Source organism: Chiloscyllium punctatum, chromosome 2 (assembly GCF_047496795.1).
Source record: "Chiloscyllium punctatum isolate Juve2018m chromosome 2, sChiPun1.3, whole genome shotgun sequence".
Classification (NCBI taxonomy): domain Eukaryota; kingdom Metazoa; phylum Chordata; class Chondrichthyes; order Orectolobiformes; family Hemiscylliidae; genus Chiloscyllium; species Chiloscyllium punctatum.
In genome coordinates this window covers 14041551-14068432 of record NC_092740.1, presented here as the reverse complement: position 1 = coordinate 14068432, position 26882 = coordinate 14041551, and the positions used below count along the sequence as shown (strand labels likewise).

Below are 26882 nucleotides of genomic sequence, written 5' to 3'. Positions count from 1 at the left end.
TCTCGGGTGACCAAATCAACACGGACATTTACTATAAACCAACCGACTCCCACAGCTACCTAGACTACACCTCCTCCCACCCTGCCCCCTGTAAAAACGCCATCCCATATTCCCAATTCCTTCGTTTCTGCCACATCTGCTCCCAGGAGGACCAGTTCCAATACTGTACAACCCAGTTGGCCTCCTTCAAAAACCACAATTTCCCCCCAGACGTGATCGACGATGCCCTCCACTGCATCTCCTCCACTTCCCGCTCCTCCGCCCTTGAGCCCCGCCCCTCCAATCGCCACCAGGACAGAACCCCACTGGTCCTCACCTACCACCCCACCAACCTCCAGATACATCGTATCATCCGTCGTCATTTCCGCCACCTCCAAACGGACCCCACCACCAGGGATATATTTCCCTCCCCTCCCCATTAGCGTTCAGAAAAGACCACTCCCTCCGTGACTCCCTCGTCAGGTCCACACACCCCCCCCCCCCCCCCGTCAACCCAACCTCCACTCCCAGCACCTTCCCCTGCAACCGCAAGAAATGCAAAACTTGCGCCCACACCTCCCCTCTCTCTTCCCTCCAAGGCCCCAAGGGATCCTTCCATATCCGCCCCAAATTCACCTGCACCTCCACACACATCATCTATTGCATCCACTGCACCTGATGTGGCCTGCTCTATATTGGGGAGACAGGCCGCCTACTTGCGGAATGTTTCAGAGAACACATCTGGGACACCCGGACCAACTAACCCAACCACTCCGTAGCCCAACACTTCAACTCCCCCTCCCACTCCACCACGGACATGCAGGTCCTTGGACTCCTCCATCGCCAGACCATAGCAACACGACAGTTGGAGGAAGAGCGCCTCCTCTTCCCCCTGGTAACCCTCCAACCACAAGGGATGAACTCAGATTTCTCCAGTTTCCTCATTTCCCCTCCCCCCACCTTGTCTCAGTCAAATCCCTCGAACTCAGCACTGCCTTCCTCATCTGCAATCTTCTTCCTGACCTCTCCGCCATCACCCTCACCTTGACCTCCTTCCACCTATCGCATTTCCAATGCCCCTCCCCCAAGTCCCTCCTCCCTACCTTTTTTATGTTAGCCTGCTGGACACGGTTTCCTCATTCCTGAAGAAGGGTTCATGCCCGAAACGTTGATTCTCCTGCTCCTTGGATGCTGTCTGACCTGCTGCACTTTTCCAGCAACACACTTTTCAGCTCTGATCTCCAGCATCTGCAGTTCTCACTTTCTCCTCCTTCGGGTATAAGCAGGCAGGGAAAGAGTTGGGTTCTGAGTTTTGTGAAACAAGAGGTTCAGCTGAGCACGACTCTGATCAGAGAAGAACTTACAGTTAACAATGTTGAAGGCAAGGGTAACGGGTTAACAAGGAGGAAAAGCAGTCATTATGTTGAGCCATTTAACAATATTGGAAGATTCAGTATGTAAGGTCAGTTTCACAAAGATTCATTATGTGAAGCCAGTTAATAAGGTTAAGAACATTAATTGTGTAACACCAGATGGTTTTGCTATTGACACTCACTGATTGTAGTGGTTACCCAATCGATATGTATGTCACCTTATCTGGATGCTCCTCCCTGCCAAATGACAATATAATTCCTTAAGAAACTGGCAGAGAAGACTGACAGCTCGTGTCTCTGTGCACCTGGACGATTGTTCTCTCTCCCTCCAGGGCCTGAAATAAAGACGAAGGAGTTGAAACTGTACTGTATCTCTGAGCGATTTGCTTTGACAGAGGGAGGAACGGGACAACGGTTATTAGAAGTGTCAGATTTGTTGTTTCGTGATGTAGATAAGGAACGCTGATATTACTTGCAAATTTGAATTTTACCTTGTATATGCAGTTGTTTTGAATTTGAAGAAACATGAGTTTACAGGTGATGGCATAATGAATGTGTGTCTGACGGGTTCATCTAATGCACACAAATATCATATGCATGGGTTCCAGTCAGTTCTGCAGAGTAGTGAGCTTGGCAGCTGGTGAGCAAAAGACCTAGATACACAGTGACCAGTTCACTACCTTTGCTTTGCGGTTACTGTTATAACTCGGGGAGTAAAGGGCAGAATGCTGGAGCTGCTTCATTACACTTAAAGCTTGTTTTGCAGAGATACACATGTCAAATCATGTAGCTCCAACCCAATACCCACAATTACAGCATAATAACTGTGTATGAGTGGTCTTTAATTAATATTTGCAGTACAAGGAGAATTAAGCACCAGTTTATAATTAAGACAATAGGTATCTCTGATGTAATGGCAGGATAAATAGCATAAAATACTAACAAAAGTATATTATTTGTATCTTCAGTTTTGTGTCATCAGTTGGGTTCTCCATTTTAGTGGGCTACACTGAGACCTAAAAGTAATAGTGTGCCCCTAGGTTGACCCTTAAGCTAATGATTCTTGATGGCTATGATGCGCTTTGTGAACCTTTTTTTTATTCCAGTGTGCATATGATTTGAGATTTTAATGAATACATTTACTTGGAATTGACTTTTAGAATTACAGACAAATTAGGCAGGGCCAAGAGCTTGAATATAAGGCACACCAACAACATAGATGTTTTCCACCTGCAGAACTAGTCAACAGCTTTAGATTAGATTAGATTACTTACAGTGTGGAAACAGGCCCTTCGGCCCAACAAGTCCACACCGCCCCGCCGAAGCGTAACCCACCCATACCCCTACATCTACATTTACATCTACCCCTTACCTAACACTACGGGCAATTTAGCATGGCCAATTCACCTGACCTGCACATCTTTGGACTGTGGGAGGAAACCGGAGCACCCGGAGGAAACCCACGCAGACACGGGGAGAACGTGCAAACTCCACACAGTCAGTCGCCTGAGGCGGGAATTGAACCCGGGTCTCAGGCGCTGTGAGGCAGCAGTGCTAACCACTGTGCCACCGTGCCACCCAAATTGCGTAGTAAATTTAGTATTCATAAGTAAGTTGGGCTGTTTGGGTAAGATTAATAGCGTTGTAGTATTTAAGATAGTAGTGAAGATTTTGAGGTGTTCCCCAAATCTTTGGAATGTATTTAATCACTTTTTTTTGAGAGGAAACATCTCATTTAGTACTACCTGTCAATCTGTAAATTTGTCAAGATTTGTTGTTTGCTTGACCTAAATGCTGAGAGTGAGAACTGCAGATGCTGGCGAGTCACTGGGTAAAGAGGAGAGCTGGAAAGCTCACAGCATTTCAGGCAGCATCAGACAAGGAGTCGACGTTTCACCTCTGAGCCTTTCATCAGGACTGGGAGAAGGGAAGTGGGGTGCGAAATAAACAGCAGAGCAAAGGCTGGTCATGCATGTTGGGTTCTAGTTTTCACAAAAGCTGAGCAAAACATTGCCTGTGCAACCCTGAATGCATGGTTTTGGGGGCAGCTGAAACAATGCGTGTGTATAATTTGAGCGGAATGAAAAGCATAGTATAATATAAAATACAGCATCTCTTAATGATCTACAGTGCCATTATCCTTCAACCCTGTATTATGAGCTGTAGGTTTGATAACTCCAGTTAGATGCATGCTTTTGTATCGGAATGAGTAACATAGGTGGTGACAAAGAAACCATTCCAGTTGAAGTTGTGTAAGGCAACATGAATGGATACAAACAAAACAGACTTAGTGTCGACTGAAAGCATGACTGCATTTTATTCTCTTTTGAAATGCATTATGTAATTAACTAAGATTGAACTGGTTTTATTAATGATTTGGTCATTCATCAACTATGAGGAAATACATTGGATTTTTTATTTTAAAAAGTTTTTCGAATTCTGTTTCATTGTTATAAGACCTGACGACTAATTTAGTTAAGGGTTAACACAGAAAGCTGTATGGATTTGATGTTCCTAAGCAGCTTTGCATTTTGGCTATAATAAATTGCCTGTGGTTTTGAGCTTAGCATGCTGTTTTAAAATACCTGGCCTTGACAAGGTTTCCACACTGTTGAATATTGGTCCTGCATTTTGTTTTTAATGGGGCCTAATTACTCTCCTTGGTCAAGGAGTTTAGCTTGTTACAACAGATGATTAGTGTGAGCCCTTTTCGAGCAGTTATGCATTGTCATCTCATGGCACTTGAGTGCTTGCTGGCTAGCAAGTTAACTCTGACCAAGGCATTGCTGTTGAGAAAGTAATGAGGCACCATAGGCTCTACCAACTCCACTATTAATTTTAATAAAAGTACAAGATCCGAAAGTATTCCCTTATTCACTTGAATGTTAGTCCCTGCATTTGAATATATATTGCTTCCAGCAAGTGTAAATGAGTTATTTGAGGAGCTGAACTGTTTATATTAAATCAGTTGTTTAGTGTAACTACAAAGCACATTCTGGATTGTTCGCGGAGTGCTATCTAACTGCAGAATCGATCAAACCATACAGGTTTTAGCGTCTCGGATCTACAGCCCAGAGAAAATGTCCTTTGCAATATTGTATCCACACTCATCAAATACAACCACCTAACGATTCCAATTGCAATGCCAAGGCATACATCTTGATACGACTAAAATGTCATTGAAGCACCCTTACAGGCATTGAGTTCCATGGTCTCGCTATCCTCTGGGTGAAAAAAATTCCCCCATCTCCTCTAAACCTCCTGATTTTTCTCTGAAATCTATGCCTCCAGTCACTGATCCTTTCATCAGGGGGAAACTTTCTTCCTTGCTGCCCTAGCTCTGTCCCTCATACATCTCGAACTTGTCTCCTCTTAATCTTCTCTGCGCCGAGGGAAACCAACTCAAGATGAACAATATCACTTCTTCACTAAAACTCTCTTTCCCAGGCAACATCCTGATGAATCTCCTTTATGTCCTCTCCACTACAGTCTCGTTCCTCTTCTCACATGGATTCTAAAACTACACACTGTTCTCTACCTGTGGCCCAATGAACATTTTGTGCACTTGTGCCATAACACCCATGCTGTCAAACCCAAAGTCTTGACTAATAAAAGCACGTGTACCATGTGCTGTCTTAACCCCTTAAATCCAACTGTTCAGCTACCTTAAGGGATATGTAGACTCTGATCCTCGACTCCTCCCACAGTCAGACTGTTGTTCATGTATTTCACTACCTTGTTTGTGCTGCCCAAGTACGTCGCCTCACTTTTGTATCCATGTTGAAGTCCATTTAAAATTTATCAGCCCATCTAGGTCTTCTTGCAGTCTAACCTCCTCCATTATTTACCACCCACCAACTTTTGTATCGTCTGCTAACCTACTGATCAAAGCTGAAATTTGTTGTGCAGGCTGCTTGAGAACAGTCTGTACCAAGTCCTATAATAAAAACCGTAGGAGCATGCAATTTCATTCAATCACTCAATCATTTGAGATATATGACTTATGTACCTGGTATTGCATTGGCACTGATATTTCTGAGGTGCTGTTTGATTTGTGTAATAGGCAGAATGCCGTCTTGGATTGAAAGCAATTGCAGTATTTTGCTTTCATATTTAATGCTTACTTGTATACAGGGAAATTTATATATCTCTTTGACAGATGGAAATGGAATGAATGTTTTACAAATATAATTATAATAATGATTTTATTTTAGAAAAATATGGCAAGTATGAAGTTTTGAAAACTTAATTATTGGTTCCTTTTTTTGTGATAAAATTATCTTGCCATCTTGTTTTCGATTTTGGCTTTATTTAAAAATTGGAAGGCATAAAATTCTGTCACCTTCGTAGTTAAGAAAATCAGCCTTATTTCATAGTGATGCATGACTGACTTGTCCAGCCACTTTTGAAGGCAGTAAATTGTCAAATGACTGTACTTCATTTCAGGGGGTTAGCCCATATGGCTGGACAACTAGTTTACGATGTAAACAATATGGATTCAAATCCCACGTCAGCGGAGGTACCTTGATGGACTCCCCTCTTTACCATGTCTTAAGCAGGAGAGAGGTTAACCTTCAAAACTAGTTAAACTACAACCAGTCAGTTCTCTCTACCAAGTCTTTCTGCCACCTCCCTGTTTCTTCGGTACTACCTGTCCCTCCATCTATCTTTGTGTCATTTGTAGGACGATGGCAACTTTACCTTCTATTTAAGAAGACTAGGTTCAAGACTAGATCTAACAACTTCTCAGTACATCAAGAGATAGTTAGTAAATGTTGGTTTTCACATGACATTCATGTCCTGAAGTAATTGAGGGAAAGGAAGGTAAACAAACTGCATGGATTAGCAGAATTGTCAAGGTCTGGAGTGCATGGTAAACATTCATACAACTGTGTTGTAACCTAATAATCAGAATCATTGTTAATGCTTTGGTAAGTTCATTCCATTTATGATGCAGTTTAACTTGTGCTGCTGAGGACATGTAGAAAGTCAATGTAAATTGTATTTTGCTGTGAATCGGAGTAAGGAATCTAGAGAGAATTTGATTAGTGACAACTATCTTTGGGGGGGGGAAAAGAAGCACTGAGAGGAAAACTACCTTGCACATTCATGCTTCAAAGTGTACTCAAGAATCTGAGTGATTTTTCACAGGTTTTGAGACTGGAGAAGTAGTAAATAGGGAACAAAGAAATGGCAGAGGAACTAAATAGGTGCTTTGCCTCTGTCTTCATGGTGGAAGACACCTTAGTGAACCAGAATTTTGAGAGTCAGGGGTGGAGGTTAGTGTATTGGCCGTCACTAAGGAGAGGGCTCTGGAAAGCTGAAAGGTTTGAATATGGATGATTGACCCAGGTCAGATGGACTGCATCCCAGAGTTCTGAGTGAGATAGCTGAGAAGATTTGTAGAGGTATTGGTGATCTTTCAAGAATCAGGAGTCAGGGAGGGTCCCAGCAGACAGGAAAATAGCTAATATAACATGGGAGGGAGACAGAGGATGGGAAACTGTTGGCTGGTTAGCCTGACCTCTGTCGTTGGTAAGATTTTAGAGTCCATTATTAGGGATGGCATTGCAGAGTACTTGGAAGTACATGGTGAAATAGAATTGAGTCAGCATAGCTTCATCAAGAGAGGACATATATGACACATCTGCTAGGAATTCTTTGACGAGGTAATGAGAAATTTAGATAAAGTAGAGCCAGTGGATGTGTTATCTTTTGGATTTCCTAGGCTTTTGATAAGTTGCTGCACAGGAGACTGGCTCTTAACTTATTGAGCAATGGTGTTCGGAGCAAGGTACCAGCACAGATAGGATTAACTGATTGGCAGAAGGCAGAGAGATGGGTTAAAGGTGTCTCTTTCAGGATGGCAGTGTGGTGTTCTGCAGGGTCACTGTGACCATTGACATTAATGTATAACCGTCTGGACAAAGAAATTAAGGGTACTGTTGCTAAGTTTGACGATGACCCAAAGATAATTGGAAGGGCAGGTGGTGTTGAGGAAGCAGGGACACTGTAGAAGGACTTGGACAGGCTAGAAGACTGGACAAAGATGGCAGATGGAATACAATGTGGGAAGGTGTGAAGTTACCTACTTTGGTAGGAAGAATAGAGGTATCGACTATTTCCTCAGTGGGTAAAAGCTTCAAAAATCTGAAACACAAAAAGGGACTAGAGTCCTAGTTCAGGATTCTCTGAAGGTTAACATGCAGGTTTGTTGACAGTTGGATGGCAAATGCAATGTTAGCATTCATTTTGAGGGTTGGAATACAAGAGCAGAGGTGTACTGATGGAGCTGTATGAGACTCTGGTCAGATTGCATTTGGAAAATCTTGAGCAATCTTGGGCCCTGTATCTAAGGAAAGATGGGCTGGCCTTGGGAAGGGTCCAAAGGAGGTTTACAAGAATGATCCCAGGGATAAAAGGCTTCTATATGAGGAGTGTTGAGGACGGAGTCTGTACTTGATGGAGTTAAGAAGGATCTGGTTTGAAACCTGCAGAATACTGAGAGGTCTGGATAGACGTGGAGGAACTCTTTCCACGAGTAAAAGACAATGGCCTGAGGCCACAGCCTTTGATTTGAGGGATGCCCCTTTCGATCTGAGATGAGGAGGAATTTCTTTAGCCAGAGTGTGGTGACTCTGTAGAACTCATTGCCACAGAGTACCGTGGAGGTGTACTTGCAAGCAGTGGGGCTCGCATGTATCTGCTGCTGTTGTCCTTCTGCTTGGTAATAGTCATGGATTTGGAAGATGCTGTCTCAGAAGCCTTGATGCAGTTCTGCAATGCATTTTGTAGGTAGTACACACTGTTAATACTGAGCATCAGATTTGGAGGGACTGTATGTTTGTGCATGTGTTGCCCATCAGATGGGCTTCTTTGTCCTGGATGGTGTTAACTCTCTTGTGTTGTTGGACTTGCAGTTATCGAGGCAAATCCAAAGTATGTTGTCACACTCCTGACTTGTGCCTTTTTAGAATAGTATCCCCACAGTTTGGAAACAGGCCATTTTGCCCAACAAGTCCACACTGACCCTCTGAAGAGTAACTCACCCAGACCCATTCCCCTACCTTATTGCCCTACATTTATCCTTGACTACTACACCTAATACTATGGGCAACTTGTTCACCTGATCTGCACATCTTTGGACGGTGGGAGGAAACCGGCGGAAACCCATGCAGACACTGGGAGAATGTGCAAGCTCCACTCGCAGTCACCCAAGGTTGGAATCAAACCCAGGTCCCTGGCACTGAGGCAGCAGTGCTCACCACTGAGCCACCATGCTGGCCTTGTAGATGGTGAATGGACTTTAGCAAGTCAGGAGATGTTGCCTGCTGCAAGATTCCTTGCTTCTGAAATGCTTCTGTAGCCACTTTCTTTGTATGACTCCTCCAGCTCAAATGGTACTTGCATGAGTAGTCTATAGGCTCTGAAAGAGCTATAATATGGGTCAGAATAAGTCTGGAGATAATAAGGGCATGATAAAAATGCAGTACGTTGATCATGGGTGAATCTTTGTGTCAAGTGTAATTGTCAATTTTGCACACCGTAGCCATGAGAGAGAATTCATGCTGTATTTGGAACAGTTTCCTCGAAGAACATATTGCAGACCAACCAGGGATCAGGCTGTGTTTGATCTGGTGATGAGTCATGGGAATGGCATAATTGATTAAACCTGAGTAGAAGATCACCTAGGAAATAGTGACCACAACATGTTAGAATGCAGCATTCAGTTTGAGAAGTAGGATCTTAGGCCAGAATCAAATGTGCTAAGGGTAAATAAGGGTAATTACAAAGAAATGAGGGCAGAGCTTGTTGGAGTGGACTGGGAAATGAGTTTAACAGCAAGGATGGTTAAGGACAATTAGCAGATGTTTAAGAAAATAGTTCATGGCTCAGTGAGAAATAAGGATTCGTGAAAGGGAATAAGCAAGACATGGTTAACCAGGGAAGTTAAGGAGAGCATCAGATTGAAAGTGAACATGTACGCTGTGGCAAAAATTAGTGCTAAGCCAGAGGATTGGGCAGGTGTATTTTTTTTAAAATGACAGAAATGAGAAGAAGCTGAACTTTGAGATAATTTGCAAGTAATATCAAGACAGACAGTAAGAGCTTCTTTAAATACATAATGATGAAAAGAGAAGCCAAAGTGAACATGAACCTCTTGGAGAACAAGGCTGGGGAATAATAGGAGTCTAGAAAATGGAATAGGAGATGAATAAATACTTTGCATTAATTTTCATTGGAGAAGATACCAAAACCTTGCAAAATTACAAAATAATGAGTAAAAGGAAGAGAGGAAATAAAAGTAATAACTACCAGGAGTCTTATGAATGTGGCTGAAGACTGATAAGTTCTCTGGATCTGAAGGGATGTTAAAAGAAGTAGCTACAGAGAAGATTGATGCCCTGGTAGTAACCTTCCAAGGATCTTTGGATTTTGGGCAAGTCCCAGAAGATTGGGAAAATTGTTAATGCAGCACCTTTTCATGAAAAGGTGCTGAGACCAAAAAGAACTGGTAACTATAAATCTATCGGCTTAACATCAGTTTTTGGGAAATTGTTAAGCGTCCAGTTGTAATGTCAAATTGACATTCCTGCCTATTCACACTCTCAAATATAAAAGTTCTACCTCTGCCTTGAAGATATTCAGTTTCAACAATTGTCAGTCCACTGAAAAAAATGTTTGCTTCATTCATATGTTAAATGGGTAGTCCTTGTTTTCTTGAACTGTGATTCCTCGTTCTAGATTGTACTGCAGGATGAAATGCTCTTTGCAGAAAACCTGTCCAGATTCCTCAAGATCTTGCATGTTATGAGTTGAGGTCAAACTAAGTGAAACCTATTCATTTTTGATTCTGGGGAGCTTTATTGGTTTATATAACCTAATTGTATGTCAGTATTCACATGGCTATTTAAACTTTTTCTTTTTAAAACTGCTAGTTTACAGTCAAACTGCAACCTAATTGGTTTTATTTTTCTGTCTTAATGATGAAAACACCAGTTGTGCTATGCTACATGTTCTAGAAATGTCGAAATATAATGGTGGTGTAAGGATCCGTATAGTGTGGAAACAGACCATTTTGACCCAACAAGTCCACACTGACCATGCAAAGAGTATCTCACTCAGACCCTTCCCCTTAACCAATTATTTATATTTCCCCCAATACACCTAACCGACACATCGCTGAAGACTGTGGGCAATTTAACATAGTTGTTTAACGTAACCTGCACAACTTCAGACTCTGAGGAGGAAACTGGAGCACCCAGATTAAACTCTCATAGGCAGAGGGTGAATGTAAAAACTGCACGCAGTTGCCTGAGGCTGGAATTGATTGAATCTGGGTCCATGGCGCTGAGAGGCAACAATGCTAACCACTGAGCCGCTGTGGCTGGTTGGGCCAAAGTGGCCTGTTTCCACACTGTAGGGACTCTGTGAATTCTACAAAAACATGAAAAAATAAGTGAGGTTATACAAGACCATTTTTACTTTATCAATTTTGGTTTGGATTTGTGAACAGGGAATTGTAAGCTGAAGATGACCTTTGGACTTTGGGAAGCAATTTGTAGTAGAAGAAAATGAAGAAGCCAACTGAGCTTTAGTTTGTTTGTGAGGGTTAGCTGCAGGCTGATTCTTGGTTAAAAAGGCAGTGACCCTGAGAAGAGCATTTTGTTTAAACAGCAGAAGTTGGCTATTAATGAGGTCAGAACCTGGGAATTGGTTTCAGCAAGTCTGGGAGAGACCCTACGTTCAAGCAGATTACAGATATTGAATGCTAATTGAGGTCCCTGGAAAAATGGTCAGTCTGTCAGTGAGAGACCGGGGTTGGAATTGGTTTGAACGGTTTTGGCTGCTGATGACGCAACGTAGAAATTTTTGAAAGCTCCGTGCCTAACCTCCCTTAACAGCTTTTGAAAGACCAGAATAAAAAGCTGAGTTGGAAGTATTGCTGTGTTTTTACGTGAGTGAACTGAAAAGGTGACCCTGATGGGTATCTTCAGAAAAGTAATCAAGGAGTCTGTGGAGCAATGCACTGTGAAAAGCATTTTAAGTAATCTGACTAGTTTTGTTTGTTACTTACACTTATCTCTTTACTGTGTGTTTCTCAGTCTCTCTGTCTGTCTTGTGTGAATGGGGACTGTAAACAAACACTTTGAGTTTAAAGCATAGACATTAATGAGATTAATGTTTAATTTTTCCTTTGCTAAAGTTATCGTATATTAAATACATTTTAAGTTTCATGTTTTTTTGATACAAAACTGGTGTTGAGGTAATTATTTGCCATGTCTGGTTATTCAAAAGTCTGGTTTAGAAACATTAGAGTGTTGTTAAAACTATTTGAAGATTGTGATTTTATAGTGTCAGGAATGTAGAGGAAGAAATGCTAGTTGGGTGAAGAAAAAGAGCACTCTACCATAATTTACATGTTACCTGTAAAGTAGTGAAACATTTGAAGTCATTTCACTGGAGCTTTATTTAAGAAAATTGACTTTTTAGTGAGGAGCTATTAAAACAGATATTGGTCTAAAATCTTGGTCATCAGGAAGTCTTAGGTGGAGGAAAAGGTGGAAATACAAGAGAAGGAATTGCTGAACTGAACTCTTGGACCGCTGAAAGTGTGGCTGTCAGGAGGGGAGAAGGAAAATGGGGGATGTTAAGCAGTGAAAGTTGGATGAATGTTAGTTTGAACAAAGTTATTGAGATAGGAGTGAGACAATGGAGCAATTTAAGCAAGACCATTCCAAACTTGAGGTGCCGTGGGAGGTTTTATATTCTGCAACATGAACATCGTTTGTGCATTCCTAAGTACCCTTGAAAAGGATGGTGAGCTGCTTCCTTGAATCAGATCATTGAATATAGGCACGGCAAGTGAACAGGACTTCATGACAGTCAAGATGCAGGCAGTAGGGTTTTGAATGAACAGATTATGGGTGTTAGAAGAGCCTTCAGGGATGAGAAATTCGGGCAGTTGCGTGAGTAGTCCATAATGTTCCATCAATGAATTAGCTAATCTAACAATCAAAAGCATAGCAATTGCTTTGTGAAATGGAATGCATGTCACTTTCAAATTAACCATGTACAAACTTTGAACAAAGCATGCTTATTTTTGTGTATTAATGACTGAATGCTGTATGCCAAGTTGCTCAGCACCAATCTCAAGCTATCGTTACTACTCAGGAAATCAACAGGTGTCATGCTGTTTTTTTGCCACAGATCAGTGACAAATATTCTTTTGTGGTGTTGTCATTATTATGTTCACTGAACTAAACTTAGTTTTGACTTGAAATAAATGTTAAGAATAACTAAGGAAATGCTGAAAATGCATACTGACATGCTGCAAGAAGCTTGATTTATGACAAATATTAAATTTACGCTTCATAATAGTTTCTTTGACTATCAATGCAGCGCGAAAATTAGAATGTTTAAGGGTTTGCAGTTGTATGACTCACTAACAGTCTGGTTGTTCTTTCAGACGCCATCTTAAACCGAAGTGGATATAAAATATTCTTTTGACACCACTTCTCTGGTGCTTAATCGGTTTTTGAAATACCAGTTTAGGTGTGGGCATTATCACATTCTAAAGTCACAGAGTCATTCAACACAGAAACAGACCCTTTGGCCAACCACTTCTTCAATTCATGCTGATGATAATCCCAAACTAAATGAGTCTCACCTACTTGCACTTGGCCCATATCTCTTCCTCCCCCTAACATTTCTTATTCATTCTGTGCTGTACACGTCTATGACTCTGACTCATCCAAATGTGTTTCAAACATTTGTAACTGTATCTGGATCCACTGCTTCCTCAGGAAGTTAATTTCACGTACAAATACTCTGCTTTATGAAAAATACTCTGGAAACTTCCTGTGTTCAAATTGGCTGCTGTGATACTTGCATTATAGCAGTGCTTGCATTTCAACTAGGATTTGATTGAAGTGATTCAAGATATTACAGTCATAAGATGTACAGCATGGAAACAGACTCTTCGGTCCAACCCGTCCTTGCCAATCAGATATCACAACCCAATCTAGTCCCACCTGCCAGCACACGGCCCATATCCCTCCAAACCCTTCCTATTCATATACCCATCCAAATGCCTTTTAAATGTTGCAATTGTACCAGCCTCCACCACATCCTCTGGCAGCTCATTCCATACACGTACCACCCTCTGCGTGAAAAAGTTGCCCCTTAGGTCGCTTTTATATTTTTCCCCTCTCACCCTAAACCTATGCCCTCTAGTTCTGGACTCCCCCAACCCAGGGAAAAGACTTTGCCTATTTATCCTATCCACGCCCCTCATAATTTTGAAAACCTCTATAAGGTCACCCCTCAGCCTCCGACACTCCATGGAAAACAGCCCCAGTCTGTTCAACCTCTCCCTGTAGCTCAGATCCTCCAACCCTGGCAACATCCTTGTAAATCTTTTCTGAACCCTTTCAAGTTTCACAACATCTTTCCGATAGGAAGGAGACCAGAATTGCACGCGATATTCCAACAGTGGCCTAACCAATGACCTGTACAGCCGCAACATAACCTCCCAACTCCTGTACTCAATACTCTGACCAATAAAAGAAAGCATACCAAACACCACCTTCACTATCCTATCTACCTGCGACTCCACTTTCAAGGAGCTATGAACCTGCACACCAAGGTCTCTTTGTTCAGCAACACTCCCTAGGACCTCACCATTAAGTGTATAAGTCCTGCTAAGATTTGATTTCCCAAAATGCAGCACCTCTCATTTATCTGAATTAAACTCCATCTGCCACTTCTCAGCCCATTGGCCCATCTGGTCCAGATCCTGTTGTAATCTGAGGTAACCCTCCTCGCTGTCCGCTACACTTCCAATTTTGGTGTCATCTGCAAATTTACTAACTGTACCTCTTATGCTCGCATCCAAATCACTTATGTAAATGACAAAAAGTAGAGGGCCCAACACTGATCCTTGTGGCACTCCACTGTCACAGGCCTTCAGTCTGAAAAACAACCCTCCACCACCACCCTCTGTCTTCTACCTTTTGAGCCAGTTCTGTATCCAAATGGCTAGTTCTCCCTGTATTCCATGAGATCTATTTTGCTAATTGGTCTCCCATGGGGAACCTTGTCAAACACCTTACTGAAGTCCATATAGATCACATCTACTGTTCTGCCCTCATCAATCTTCTTTGTTACTTCATCAAAAAACTCAATCTAGTTTGTGAGATGATTTCCCATGCACAAAGCCATGTTGACTATCCTGAATCGGTTTTGCCTTTCCAAATACATGTACATCCTGTCCCTCAGGATTCCCTCCAACAACTTGCCCGCCACCGAGGTTAGGCTCACCGGTCTATAGTTCCCTGGCTTGTCTTTACCGCCCTTCTTAAACAGTGGCACCACGTCTACCAACCTCCAGTCTTCCGGCACCTCACCTGTGACTATCGATGATACAAATATCTCAGCAATCACTTCTCTAGCTTCCCAGAGTTCTCTGGTACACCTGATCATGTCCTGGGGATTTATCCACCTTTTAACCATTTCAAGACATCCAGCAATTCCTCCTCTGTAATCTGGTCATCTTGGAAGATGTCACCATCTATTTCCCTACAGTCTATATATCTTCCATATCCTTTTCTACAGTAAATACTGATGCAAAATATTCACTTAGTATCTCCCCATTTTCTGTGGCTCCACGCAAAGGCCACCTTGCTGATCTTTTGAGGGGCCCTATTCTCTCCCTAGTTACCCTTTTGTCCTTAATATATTTGTAAAAACCCTTTGGATTCGCTTTAATTCTATTTGCCAAAGCTTTCTCATGTCCCCGTTTTGCTCTCCTGATTTCCCTCTTAAGTATCTTCCTACTTTCTTTATACTCTTCTAAGGATTCACTCGATCTCTCCTGTCTATACCTGACATATGCTTCCTCCTTTTGCTTTACCAAACCCTCAATTTCTTTAGTCACCCAGCATTCCCTATACTTACCAGCCTTTCCTTTCACCCTGACAGGAATATACTTTCTCTGGATTCTTGTTATCTCATTTCTAAAGGCTTCCCATTTTCCAGCCATCCCTTTACCTGCGAACATCTGCCCCCAATCAGCTTTTGAAAGTTCTTGCCTAATACCATCAAAATTGGCCTTTCTCCAATTTAGAACTTCAAACTTTTAGATCTGGTCTATCCTTTTCCATCACTATTTTTAATCTAATAGAATTATGGTCGCTGGCCCCAAAACGCTCCCCCACTGACACCTCAGTCACGTGCCCTTCCTTATTTCCGAAGAGTAGGTCAGGTTTTGCACCTTCTCTAGTAGGTACATCCACATACTGAATCAGAAAATTGTCTTGTACACACTTAACAAATTTCTCTCCATCTAAACCTTTAACACTATGGCAGTCCCAGTCGATGTTTGGAAAGTTAAAATCCCCTCCCATAACTACCCTATTATTCTTACAGATAGCTGAGATCTCCTTACAAGTTTGTTTCTCAATTTCCCTCAGACAGACTATTTGTGGGTCTATAAATACAATCCCAATAAGGTGATCATCCCTTTCTTATTTCTCAGTTCCACCCAAATAACTTCCCTGGATGTATTTCTGGGAATATCCTCCCTCAACACAGCTGTAATGCTATCCCTTATCAAAAATACCACTCCCCCCTCCTCTCTTGCCTCCCTTTCTATCCTTCCTGTAGCATTTGTATCCTGGAACATTAAGCTGCTAATCCTTCCCAACCCAGTCCCATGTTCCTAACCATGCCTTGAGTTCATCTGCCTTCCCTGTTAGGCCCCTTGCATTGAAATAAATGCAGTTTAGTTTATTTAGTCCTACCTTGTCCCTGCCTGCCCTGACTGTTTGACTCACTTCTGTTCTCAGCTGTACCCGTTTCAGATCTATCTCTTTCCTCACTAACTCCCTGGGTCCCGCTCCCCCACCTTACTAGTTTAAATCCTCCCAAGGAGTTCTAGCAAATTTCCCTGCCAGTATATTAGTCCCCTTCCAATTTAGGTGCAATCCGTCGTCCTTATACAGGTCACTTCTACCCCAAAAGAGATTCCAATGATCCAAAAATGTGAATCCTTCTCCCATACACCAGCTCCTCAGCCATGCATTCATCTGCTCTATCCTCCTATTCCTGCCCTCACTAGCTCGTAGCACTGGGATTAATCCAGATATTACTACCCTTGAGGACCGCCTTTTTAAATTTCTGCCTAACTCTCTCTAATCTCCCTTTAGAATCTCAACCTTTTCCCTTCTAATGTCATTGGTTCCAATGTGGATAGTGACCTCCTGCTGGCCCCTCTCCCCCGTGAGAACATTCTGCACCCTCTGAGACACCCTTGATTCTGGCACCAGGGAAACAACACACCATTCTGCTTTTTCTCTGCTGGCCACAGAAACGTCTGTCTGTACCTCTGACTACAGAATCCCTAATGCAATTCATCTCTTGGAAGCTGACCTATCCCTTGTTGCATTAGAACCAGTGTCAATACCAGAAACTTGGCTGTTTGTGCTACGTTCCCCTGAGAATCCATCACCTCCTACATTTTTCAGAACAGCATACCTGTTTGAAATGGGTATATCCACAAAAGACTCCTGCACTAGCTGCCTACCTCTTACCGTTCCTGGAGTTAACCCATCTATGTGACTGTATCTGAGACTCCCCCCACCCCCCCCCCCCCCTTTCCTTTCACTGCCATCCATCACATAGTGTTGCTGTTGCAAATTCCTCATCGCTTCTATCTGTTTCTCCAACCGATCCACTCGATCTGATAAGATTCGCATCCAACAGCATTTATGGCAGATATAATCCGCAGTAACCCTTAAACTCTCTTTAAACTCCCACATCTGACAAGAAGTACATATCACTGCAAAGGCCATTTTTGCTCCTTCACAATCTACAGACCCCGAAAATAACACTCTTATTCCTCTACAAACACTGCCCCAGGTTAAATTAATAGCTATGGCTTATATTTTAAGTTTAATCAAGAGACTTATCTCCAAAAACATATCATCAAGAAAGAATCCACTATACTCACTACTGCAGCCTTTCCCTTGGACAGACTTTAAAGCAACAATTAACTTCTCTGATTCTGTGCTGTGAACTTCACCCAACAGTTCCTCCAAGATTAGTTGTGAACTTCACTGTTTGTTAATTTTTCCAGATGCACTCCAATGTCCAGCAATACACGAATTCAAACAACAAAGGTGTGCAGGCTCGCTCTCTCTCTCTCTCTCTCGCACTTTGTCTGCTCTTTTCCCTTTTAAACTGTGTTGTTTTGACTTTTTCTTTCCAAAGTTCCAAAACAATGCAACAGCATATGAAACAGTAATTGCTGCTCCTGGAATTCGAGGACATCACCTCCAACACCTAAAATACCTCAAAAAAAAAGGAGTAGCTCTTGCAGCCAGGAATTTTTCCCATTTTTCATCTTGGATTACCCAGAATCCTTTGAGAAGATTTTAAAGTAATCATAGAATTCTGCATCATAAGGTGCAATATGGTGAACCATGACACCTTTGTTCAGATTCAAGTATGTTCCACAATTGGATGGTGTTTTAGTTGAAGCCATGAGGTTTTGAGAATTAGTATCTATATTGTAAATCAGTTAATTGTGAATTTTCTTTGAAATTTTAGAGAACAGACCCACAGCTTCTTGCCCAGTTCTACTATGCAGATGAAGAGCTAAATCAGGTTGCAGCTGAATTGGATAACTTAGATGGACGTAAAGACCCACAAAGGTGTACACTGCTGGTCAACCAGTTTCGTTCCTGCCAGGTAACTATAGCATTTGCACCAGCATTTGCATTAAAGTATGTTGCTAATGGGATTATCCATGTTTAATCATAATCCTATAAATTGATATGCAACTTGAAAACAGCACTCCATCATGACCTGAAAACCCATCAGGTTATTTGGGTGCTGAATCAGATCCTGGCACACCCAGCAGCATTGTGGGAATTTCTTCACATATCTGTCAGGCTTCTCACTATCTTCTCAAGGACAAAAATTGATGGCATCAAATGTTAGCCTTTAATGTGATGCCTTCAAATGTAATGCTTTTTCTAAAGAGTTTTAAAACTGGACTGTTTGAGCAGTGTAGTGGCTTGAAATTGTACAAACTAAAACATGTACAGCAATTATTAGTGGAAATATCGTGAAAACTAACTGTGTTGACTTGATAGCCCAGATTCCTAAATGTTAAATGTATAATTTGATAAAGATAAATAGTTTGGTTCATTACACTTGGCATTGTACAAGTTCTGTCTTAGAGTCGGAGTTCAACAATTTCCCCCACCTCCGTTGTAGATTAGGTACAACCTATTAGATTCCAGATATTCCCCTTTCTCTGATCGTGGCATAGTGGCTCAGTAGTTAGCACTGCTACCTCACAGTACGAGGGACCCAGGTTCAATTCCAGCTTTGGACAATTGTCTGTGTGGAGTTTGCATGTTTGCCCCATGACTGCATGGGTTTCCTCCAGATGGTCTAGTTTCCTCCCACAGTCCAAAGATGTGTAGGTGATATGGATTGGCCAAAGCTAAATTGCCCATAGTGTTCAGGGGTAAATGTAGAGTCATAGGGGAATGGGTTTGGGTGGGACCCTTTTCAGAGGGTCAGTGTGGACTTGTTGGGCCTGTTTCCACACTGTAGCGATACTGCGATCTTTCAATGTGAATCATGACTACTTGTTTACTCTTTACCACCACCACCAGCTCCCTTCCCCAGAATTCTGTGTAGCTATTCAGTGACGTAGTTGACACTGGACCTACGAGAGGGAAACACACATTCCAGAAATAACATCTGCATTCACAGAAAATCCTGCTTGAACCCCTCACTATTGAAACCGTACCATTATAGTTCCTCTACTTAATCTGCTCTCCCCCCACCCCCTCCCTCCCTCCTTGTTCAGGTGGGTTTTGACTGCATTCACTATCAGGTAAAAACAATGACTGCAGATGCTGGAAACCAGATTCTGGATTAGTGGTGCTGGAAGAGCACAGCAGTTCAGGCAGCAGCCAAGGAGCTTCGAAATCGACGTTTCGGGCAAAAGCCCTTCATCGGGAATAAAGGCAGTGAGCCTGAAGCGTGGAGAGATAAGCTAGAGGTTTTAACCACATCTAAAAATGTGCTATCCAGATAACTCCCGATGTTGCAGTTGCACTGCAGTGCCTCCAGCTCACTTTCCAAGGCCAAAACCTGGTCCTCAAACTAGTCATTTGGTAGGACTCCTGCAGATGTCGTCATTGAAACTGCCAGGGGCATCTAGGTTTTCTATACACTGCAGGCTGTGCAACAAAAGAGACTGAACTCCCATGCTCACCTGCAGATAAAAATAAGCTGGAGCCCTAAAAATAAGGTGAATAGAAAGTTAAAGTTTTCTTCTACAAAGAAGCTGGGACTTTTCCCTTTCCTTATTTCACTTTAAAGTGAACAAAAGCAACCTGCCTTCCAATTGCCTCACTGTTTTACATTAATTTCAGTTTGCTGGTCAGACTGGTTATCTTCAGCTCTGACTAATCTGTAGACTTGAAAAATCTTATCCGTATTTTTTCCTGAGTCCCACTTGGGTCTACACTCCCTGTCCACTTCATAGTGACACTGACATACTTCACACTGCTTCCAGCCGTCTTCAAGATAAGGTGTTGTCTTTTTATTCAACATAATCTGTGAGTGCACGGTGGCACAGTGGTTAGCACTGCTGCCTCACAGCGCCTGAGACCCGGGTTCAATTCCCGCCTCAGGCGACTGACTGTGTGGAGTTTGCACGTTCTCCCCGTGTCTGCGTGGGTTTCCTCCGGGTGCTCTGGTTTCCTCCCACAGTCCAAAGATGTGCAGGCCAGGTGAATTGGCCATGCTAAATTGCCCATAGTGTTAGGTAAGGGGTAAATGTAGATGTAGGGGTATGGGTGGGTTACGCTTCGGTGGGGCGGTGTGGACTTATTGGGCCGAAGGGCCTGTTTCCACACTGTAAGTAAGCTAATCTAATCTAATAATTGAAAGCTCTTTCTTTTTGGCATTAAATATGGTGTATTGATTTAGTGGATTAGTAATCTAGCAGGATTAATGATGCAGAAACATGGGTTCAAATCCTCTAACTGGGACAGCTGGAGAATTTAAATACAATTAATCAAATTAAATCTGAGTAAAATGAATTGGTAGTTGGAAAAGCCCATTTGGATCATTTTTTGGAAGATATCTGCCTGAGCAAGTCTAATGTGATTCAGGCCCATGACTCTGTGAATGACTTAAACTCCCCTCTGAAATTGCCACATAAACAATTGCATAGAGATGGGTCATAAATACTCATATGTTGTTCATATCCCATGAATGTATTTTTTAATTAATTTGTGTGGCTCAGCTTTGAAACAGATGAAAGCTTCTGTTCTATGCCTATTGGTGCAGGAATACCACACTGTTTTAGACTGTTCTGTGCAAACCTCAAGTAGACTAGGTGGGGAACTAATTTAAATGCCATGGTTTGAAATTCCACCAGCCCAACATCCATCATAGCTAACTGGTTAATAAGCCACGGTTTGGATTTCTGCCAAGTTTCTGCAACTCAAGCAGTTAACATTTAATGCAATCACCATTTCTTTTCATCGATCAATGTGTGAATTTGTTTTTGAACTGAGCCATTAATTTTTTTTTCAACTGTACATTGACACTTGGATGTTTGCACAGTGGGCTCTGATGCTGTTTGAATGCTAACTAGGATCTAGCTAAAAACCTATGCATAATTTATTTTAGAATTTGAATATGTCTTGCTTTTACAGAATTATATGGTGATTTGATTTCAATTGTTTGTGACTTTTGATTTTCTTGAAGCTTGGGCATACTGATATTCGTACTATCCATCGTAATAGCAATCTTGCAAGTAGGAACAATAAATTTTGACAGCATAGGCTCACTTCTGACGTTTAGTGTGAAGGTCCTGTCTTTTCAACCTCTCCCTTCATCGGAGGCATGGTGACTCTCGAGTTAAATTTAGCACCAGCCTCTCACTCTGGTGCTGTTCCTCTCGCTCTCTTCCCCCTTCAAGGAGAGAGCAGCACTGTAATCTGGTAGGACTATGATGATGTTCTTTTTACCTTTACCTCTTTGGTCAGGAGTCCACTCCTTTTTCCACAAACATTTCACCAGTCTCCAATATTCTCGCTTTCATCTGGACTCCTCTCTCTGCTCTCTTATCTGTCCTTGATCTTCTTTTCTGAGTGGCAGCCAGTAGAGTAATGCAGGGATCAGTGCTTAGACCCCATCTATTCATCCCAAGCTGGGTGGAAGGGTAAACTGTGGAGGTTGCACAGATCTTTCAGTGTACTTTGACAGATGGAGAGAGTGCAGGACTAATACATAGCAAATCAAGTATGATGTGAATAAATCTATGGTTATCTACTTTGGTAGTAAAAACAGGAAGGCAGGTTATTATCTGACTAGCGATTAAATTAGGAAAGGGGAGGTGCAAAAAGAATCTATACACCAGTCACTGAAAGTAAACATGCAATTACAGCAGGTGGCAAAGAAGGTGAGTGCTATGTTGGCCTTCAAAGTGACAAGATTGAATACAGAAACAGGACTATGTTGCTGAAATTGTACAGGGCCTGGTAGATTGTGTGCAGTATTGCTCTCCAATCTGAAGTGTAGTTTGGCTATGGAGGGAATCCAATGCTGAATCTATCCAATTCTGTTTTCCAAATACTCTGCTCTTAACTTTTTTTTTATCCAATGGACTGTAGCTTTTTGAGAGTAGTTGCCTCAGTCCAACTCATCTGTACCTCTGAGACATCCTAGTCCCATTTGACAACATTTTGCCCATATCCCTCTAAACCTTTCCTATTCATAGCACCATCTGGATGCCTTTTAAATATTGTAACTGTACTTGCCTCCACCACTTCCTTCGGCAGTTCTTGCTATACAGGCACCGCCCCTCAGCTCCTTTTTCTAAATCTTTCCACTCTTTTAGACTCCCATACTGTAGAAAAAGATCTTGGCTTTTCACTCTATCCATGCCCCTCAGGATTTTATACACCTCTAGAAGGTCACCCCTCTGCCTTCGATGCTCCAGGGGAAAACCCCCTAGTCTATTCAGCCGCTCTGTATAACTCCCACACCCCCTCAAGTTTAACAACATCCTCCCTTTTGAAGGGTGACCACAATTTCAAGAAGAGATCAAAGGCAGATAAGAGACCATAGGAAGGGGTCTAGGTGAAAGTAGAGTATTGGACACAGGTGAAAGGTCCATGGCAAAGCTACCAGACTGATAGCTGGAATGATAGAACTGACTTATGAAGAGACTGCATTAGTTAGGACCTCATTCATTTGAGTTTAAAAGAATTGGCATGAGGTGGGGTGCCAGGGAGACTCTCATTGAAACCTATAACATTCCAACAGGCCTCAACAGAGTAGGTGCAGGAAGGATGTTTCCAATGTCCAGGGGGTCACAATCTAAGGATAGAGTGTACGCCATTTGGGACAAAGATAAGGAGAAATTTCTTCACCCAGACACTGGTGAGCCTGTGAAATTCTCTGCCACACAGTTGTTAAGGCCAAAGTATTAAACGTTTTCCAGAAGGAGTTGGATATAGTTCTTGGGCTAAATAGATCAATGGGTATGGGGAGAAAGTGGGAATAGGTTCCTGAGATGAATGATCAGCCGTGATCATATTGAATGGCAGATCTTGACCCTGGTCTCAAATTTTGCCACTTCTGTTTCCCAGTCTGATTGAGGGAAGTCTGCCCACCACCTCAAATTTGTCACCCCCATGAAAAGAGTTTTGTAGGTCATTTGGAGACTTTCAGGGTGAATCCACCCATTGCCCCAGTGTATTTTGAACATTGTTTTGATACCTCAAATACCTTTCTTCGTATTTCGTGAAATCTCTTCTCACCCTAAACAAATGCATTTTGGATAGTTAACTTTCCCTGGTCTGAAAATTGGAAAATTTATAAACCAAGTGGAACTGTTCAAGGATTCCAACCGTTGTGCAAAATCCCTCGGCACAATTCCTACCTCCATTGCTCTAGCAATGATTTGAACAACTCGGCCTTCATGTAAGTGTTATATTTGCACTGTATTTTTTTTGTACTTGCACTTCATGGAATCATAGAATTCCTACAGTGCGAAAAAACACCATTCTGCCCAAAGAGTCTTCACTGGCCCTCCTAAGGGCATCCCCCCCCCCTCAAAACCCTACCCTGTAACCCCAAATACCCATATTTATCATGGTTATTCCAGTTAATCTGCACATCCTTGAACATAGCTGGAAATTTCGAATGGCCACTTTTCTCACCTGCACATCTTTGGATTGTGGGAATAATCTGGTGAAAACCCACATAATTGCAGGGAGAATGTGCAAACTCCACACCCAAGGCTGAAATCGCATCCAGGTCTCTAGCACTGTGAGGCAGCAGTGCTAATCACTGAGCTACTGTAACACCCTGGAATCAAAGAATGAAAATACAGTCACAACTGCTTTTCCTGATTCACTTTCTAATCGCACATAGCAGAAATTCCACAAGTTTGCATTTTACATTGATATAATTAAGGAGGTTTTGGTAGAGTGTTAAAGAAAAACTGCCTCTGCTGGCAAGAAGAGCAGTAACTGGAGAATTCTGATCTAAGGTTGCTGTCAAAAAGGGAATTTGGAGTTTTTAATCCACAAGAACAGTTGGGATTTATATAGCTGCTTTGTAATGGAAGCTGCTTCATAACACTAGAAAGCAAAATGATGTTGAACCACACAGTAAGGCCATCCTCAAAAAAGGCTGGTGTTAAGGAAAGCAAGATCAAGAGGTGGAGTGATGTAAGAGATTGTGCTCCAGAACTTGGGTCCAGGGCAACTAAAGATACTGCTGCCTGTGGTAGAGCAATTAAGGTTGGGCATGCTCTGGGTCAAAATTGGAGGAGCACTAACATCTAGCAAGGTGGTGGGACTGGAGGAGATGGAAGAGGTTCAGAGCCCCAATACCATTGAGGGATTTAAAGCCATAATTTTAGAAGCAAGTTCAATTATATTGATCAAGAGCCACTCTGGAGCTGAGGCAAATGAAATTGGGAAATAGGACTTGGCCTAGATTAAGATCAAGGCAGCAGAATTTTAGATGCTTTACGTTTACAGAGGTTCAGTATGGGAACCAAGCCAGGATTGAGTTGGAGTAGTCGTGTCTTAAGTTATCAAAGACAAAACAGAGAGCTTCAGGAGAAACTGAGTTATTGCATGGCCTAAATCAGGTATTATTATGGAGGAGATAATCTGTAATGGAACAAATAAGACCAGAAGCTCATTCTAGGGAATAATGTAAGACCAGATTGCGAATGGTCTGATTCAGTCCCAGACTGTTGGCAGCAAGATGGATGGGGAGGAGAGCGAGACTAATGGTATGAAAGGAGGAAGAAAAGGTAATGACTAGAATTGAGACAAAATTAGAACTGGTTGAGAGCAGCCTTATTCAGCTGGCTTACGATGGAGGGAAGCATGGTGTAGATAACATATCCAAGGCTGAAGACAGGCTGAAATGGTTTTAGAGGGGTAGCTTATGTTGTTCTCAGGTACTTGATGTCATTTGTGATTTTAAGTTGTTTTGGTACTGGAAGGCTGGAATCATTTGCTATCTAGATTGCAGTGTCAGAAAGTAATGTCTAAGCATGCTCCCTGGCAACTTTGAAAAAGGAATTAACTTTGTATTTGAGCTGATATTTAGAGACAATTATTGTAGTTGTATTTTGCGTACATGGCCTTTGCTTCCAAGAATTTGTACAATATGTAAGCTGCATGGAATACTGATCCCATCCACCAAATTGATCATTCACAAGCTAGTTTTTCCATATTTTCTCCTGATAAGTTTCAGAGAAGAAATCCCTTCCATCTCATTAAGCTCATTGCAGGTGGAGCCTGAGATTTGTATCAAAATCTTCTTTCCATGTCACAGGTTGATTTGCCCCTTACTTTTAAGGTGATCTCTACACGTTTGGATAAATGAACCAAGATTTTGCACACAATATATCAGTTATCTCACGCATTCTCTTCTCAACAAATCATCTTTGTTTATTTTTAAAGGTTTAAATCAAAATATTACAACTCCGAGCCTGTTTCAATAATGCTGTATACTTGACTTTGGAGTGTTTTCTAAGAATACCTTTATTGAGACAAAATTAACTACCTCTCTGCTTTACATTTCAGACAAAAACATCAATTACTGAGTATAGGATGTGCAATTTTCCAGATGTTTATCACCTCCTAAGATTGCTGCAGTTGAGCAAATATACACTTTATAAAATGTAGACATCTAATTAGGTACTATAGAAATCCATCCCCTTTCGCTGTTACCCCACCCTTTTTTTCCCTCCCTTTTTTTGAAAAGCAACATTAATCCAGTTAACTCCCTACCTACACTTGCATTATATGGCAATGTAAAGATTGGACTCTACCTGTTCAAAATGTTACTGAATAATTGCTGCAGTACTTTGCACCTGCAATGACATTGGTGGTAAACCAAAGGGCTAAAGGGATCAAAGAATTTGGGAGAAAATGGGAACACTGTTGTGACACACCTCTGGAGCAGAGGGACTTGAACTATGGAGCCCTGGTCCAGAGGCAGGCACATTGCCGCTGTGCCCCAATATCCTTGGGTAGAATTTGATGTTGTATAGAATCACTTTCTTCCTTGATCAGTCTGTCTTTTTATTTGTGATTGCCTTTGTTTGTTTTGTTAATGTTTACTGAATAAAGATTCTTTTTGCTGTCTTAGTTCAATCCTGTCTTCCCCTTAGCCTTTTTTGTGCATCATATTCTTCAAAATTACTGTGGTCTACCAGTGCAGTTATAAATACCTATTTGGCTGGCCCATTATTCTTACCACTAGGGTCAAATCATTCATCAGTGAATCGTAGGCCACCAAGTAGTACATAAATCAGAAGGGTACAATTAATAGAAATGTCATGTGGATTATTAAAATTTGATGTCGTGCTATTCCATTTTGGAAGCTGATATTTGAGTAACTTCAAAGCAAGATAAAATACCTTGGAATGCTCTCTCCCTGTCTCTTTTTTTCAAAAAATTAGGATAATGTGTTAAACATAATCAACCAGATCATGCAGGAATGCATCCCAAATGAACGGGCAAATCGAGATTTCTGTGTCAAATTTCCAGAGGAAATACGGCATGATAATCTGGGAGGACAACTTTGGTTTGGAGCTGAGGTAAGTTGTTTCCAGAAGTTTATCTCTTAGTCATTAAATGTCAATGAAACATTTGCTGACCGTTTGGCTTGTACATACAGAAACAAAACTATGTAGTTTGTCGAGAAAATGCACACATGTTCAGTATTTGATGGCTAAACCAACAGTTGTGATCACAGGAGTCAAGTGCACGAGTTAGGAGCAGGAATAGACCATGCAACTTGTTGAGCCTACCATTCTGTGACCATGGCTAGCCTCCGGCTTCAAATACATAGCTGATAGCTGCCAATTTTCTGAGACAAAAAATCTGTCTGTCCCAGTCTTAAATTTAGTCAGTGAAGAGGTAGAGTATTCCCAAGACTTGCAACCTTTCAAGT

At 41.9% G+C, this 26882-nt stretch overlaps 1 protein-coding gene across 3 annotated transcripts in view; it reads left to right on the top strand.

Moving 5' to 3' along the window:
- The window catches only part of LOC140494518 (lateral signaling target protein 2 homolog), a 225080-nt gene that overhangs the window by 70077 nt on the left and 128121 nt on the right, over positions 1-26882 (top strand). For 2 of the 3 annotated variants that reach the window (XM_072593784.1, XM_072593802.1), the window contains exons 2-3: positions 17964-18104; positions 26389-26526. In XM_072593784.1, coding sequence (XP_072449885.1) covers positions 17964-18104; positions 26389-26526 — 279 coding nt within the window. Of the gene's footprint in view, positions 1-17945; positions 18105-26388; positions 26527-26882 lie in introns of those variants that run through there. The other variant, XM_072593793.1, reaches the window with a different exon arrangement.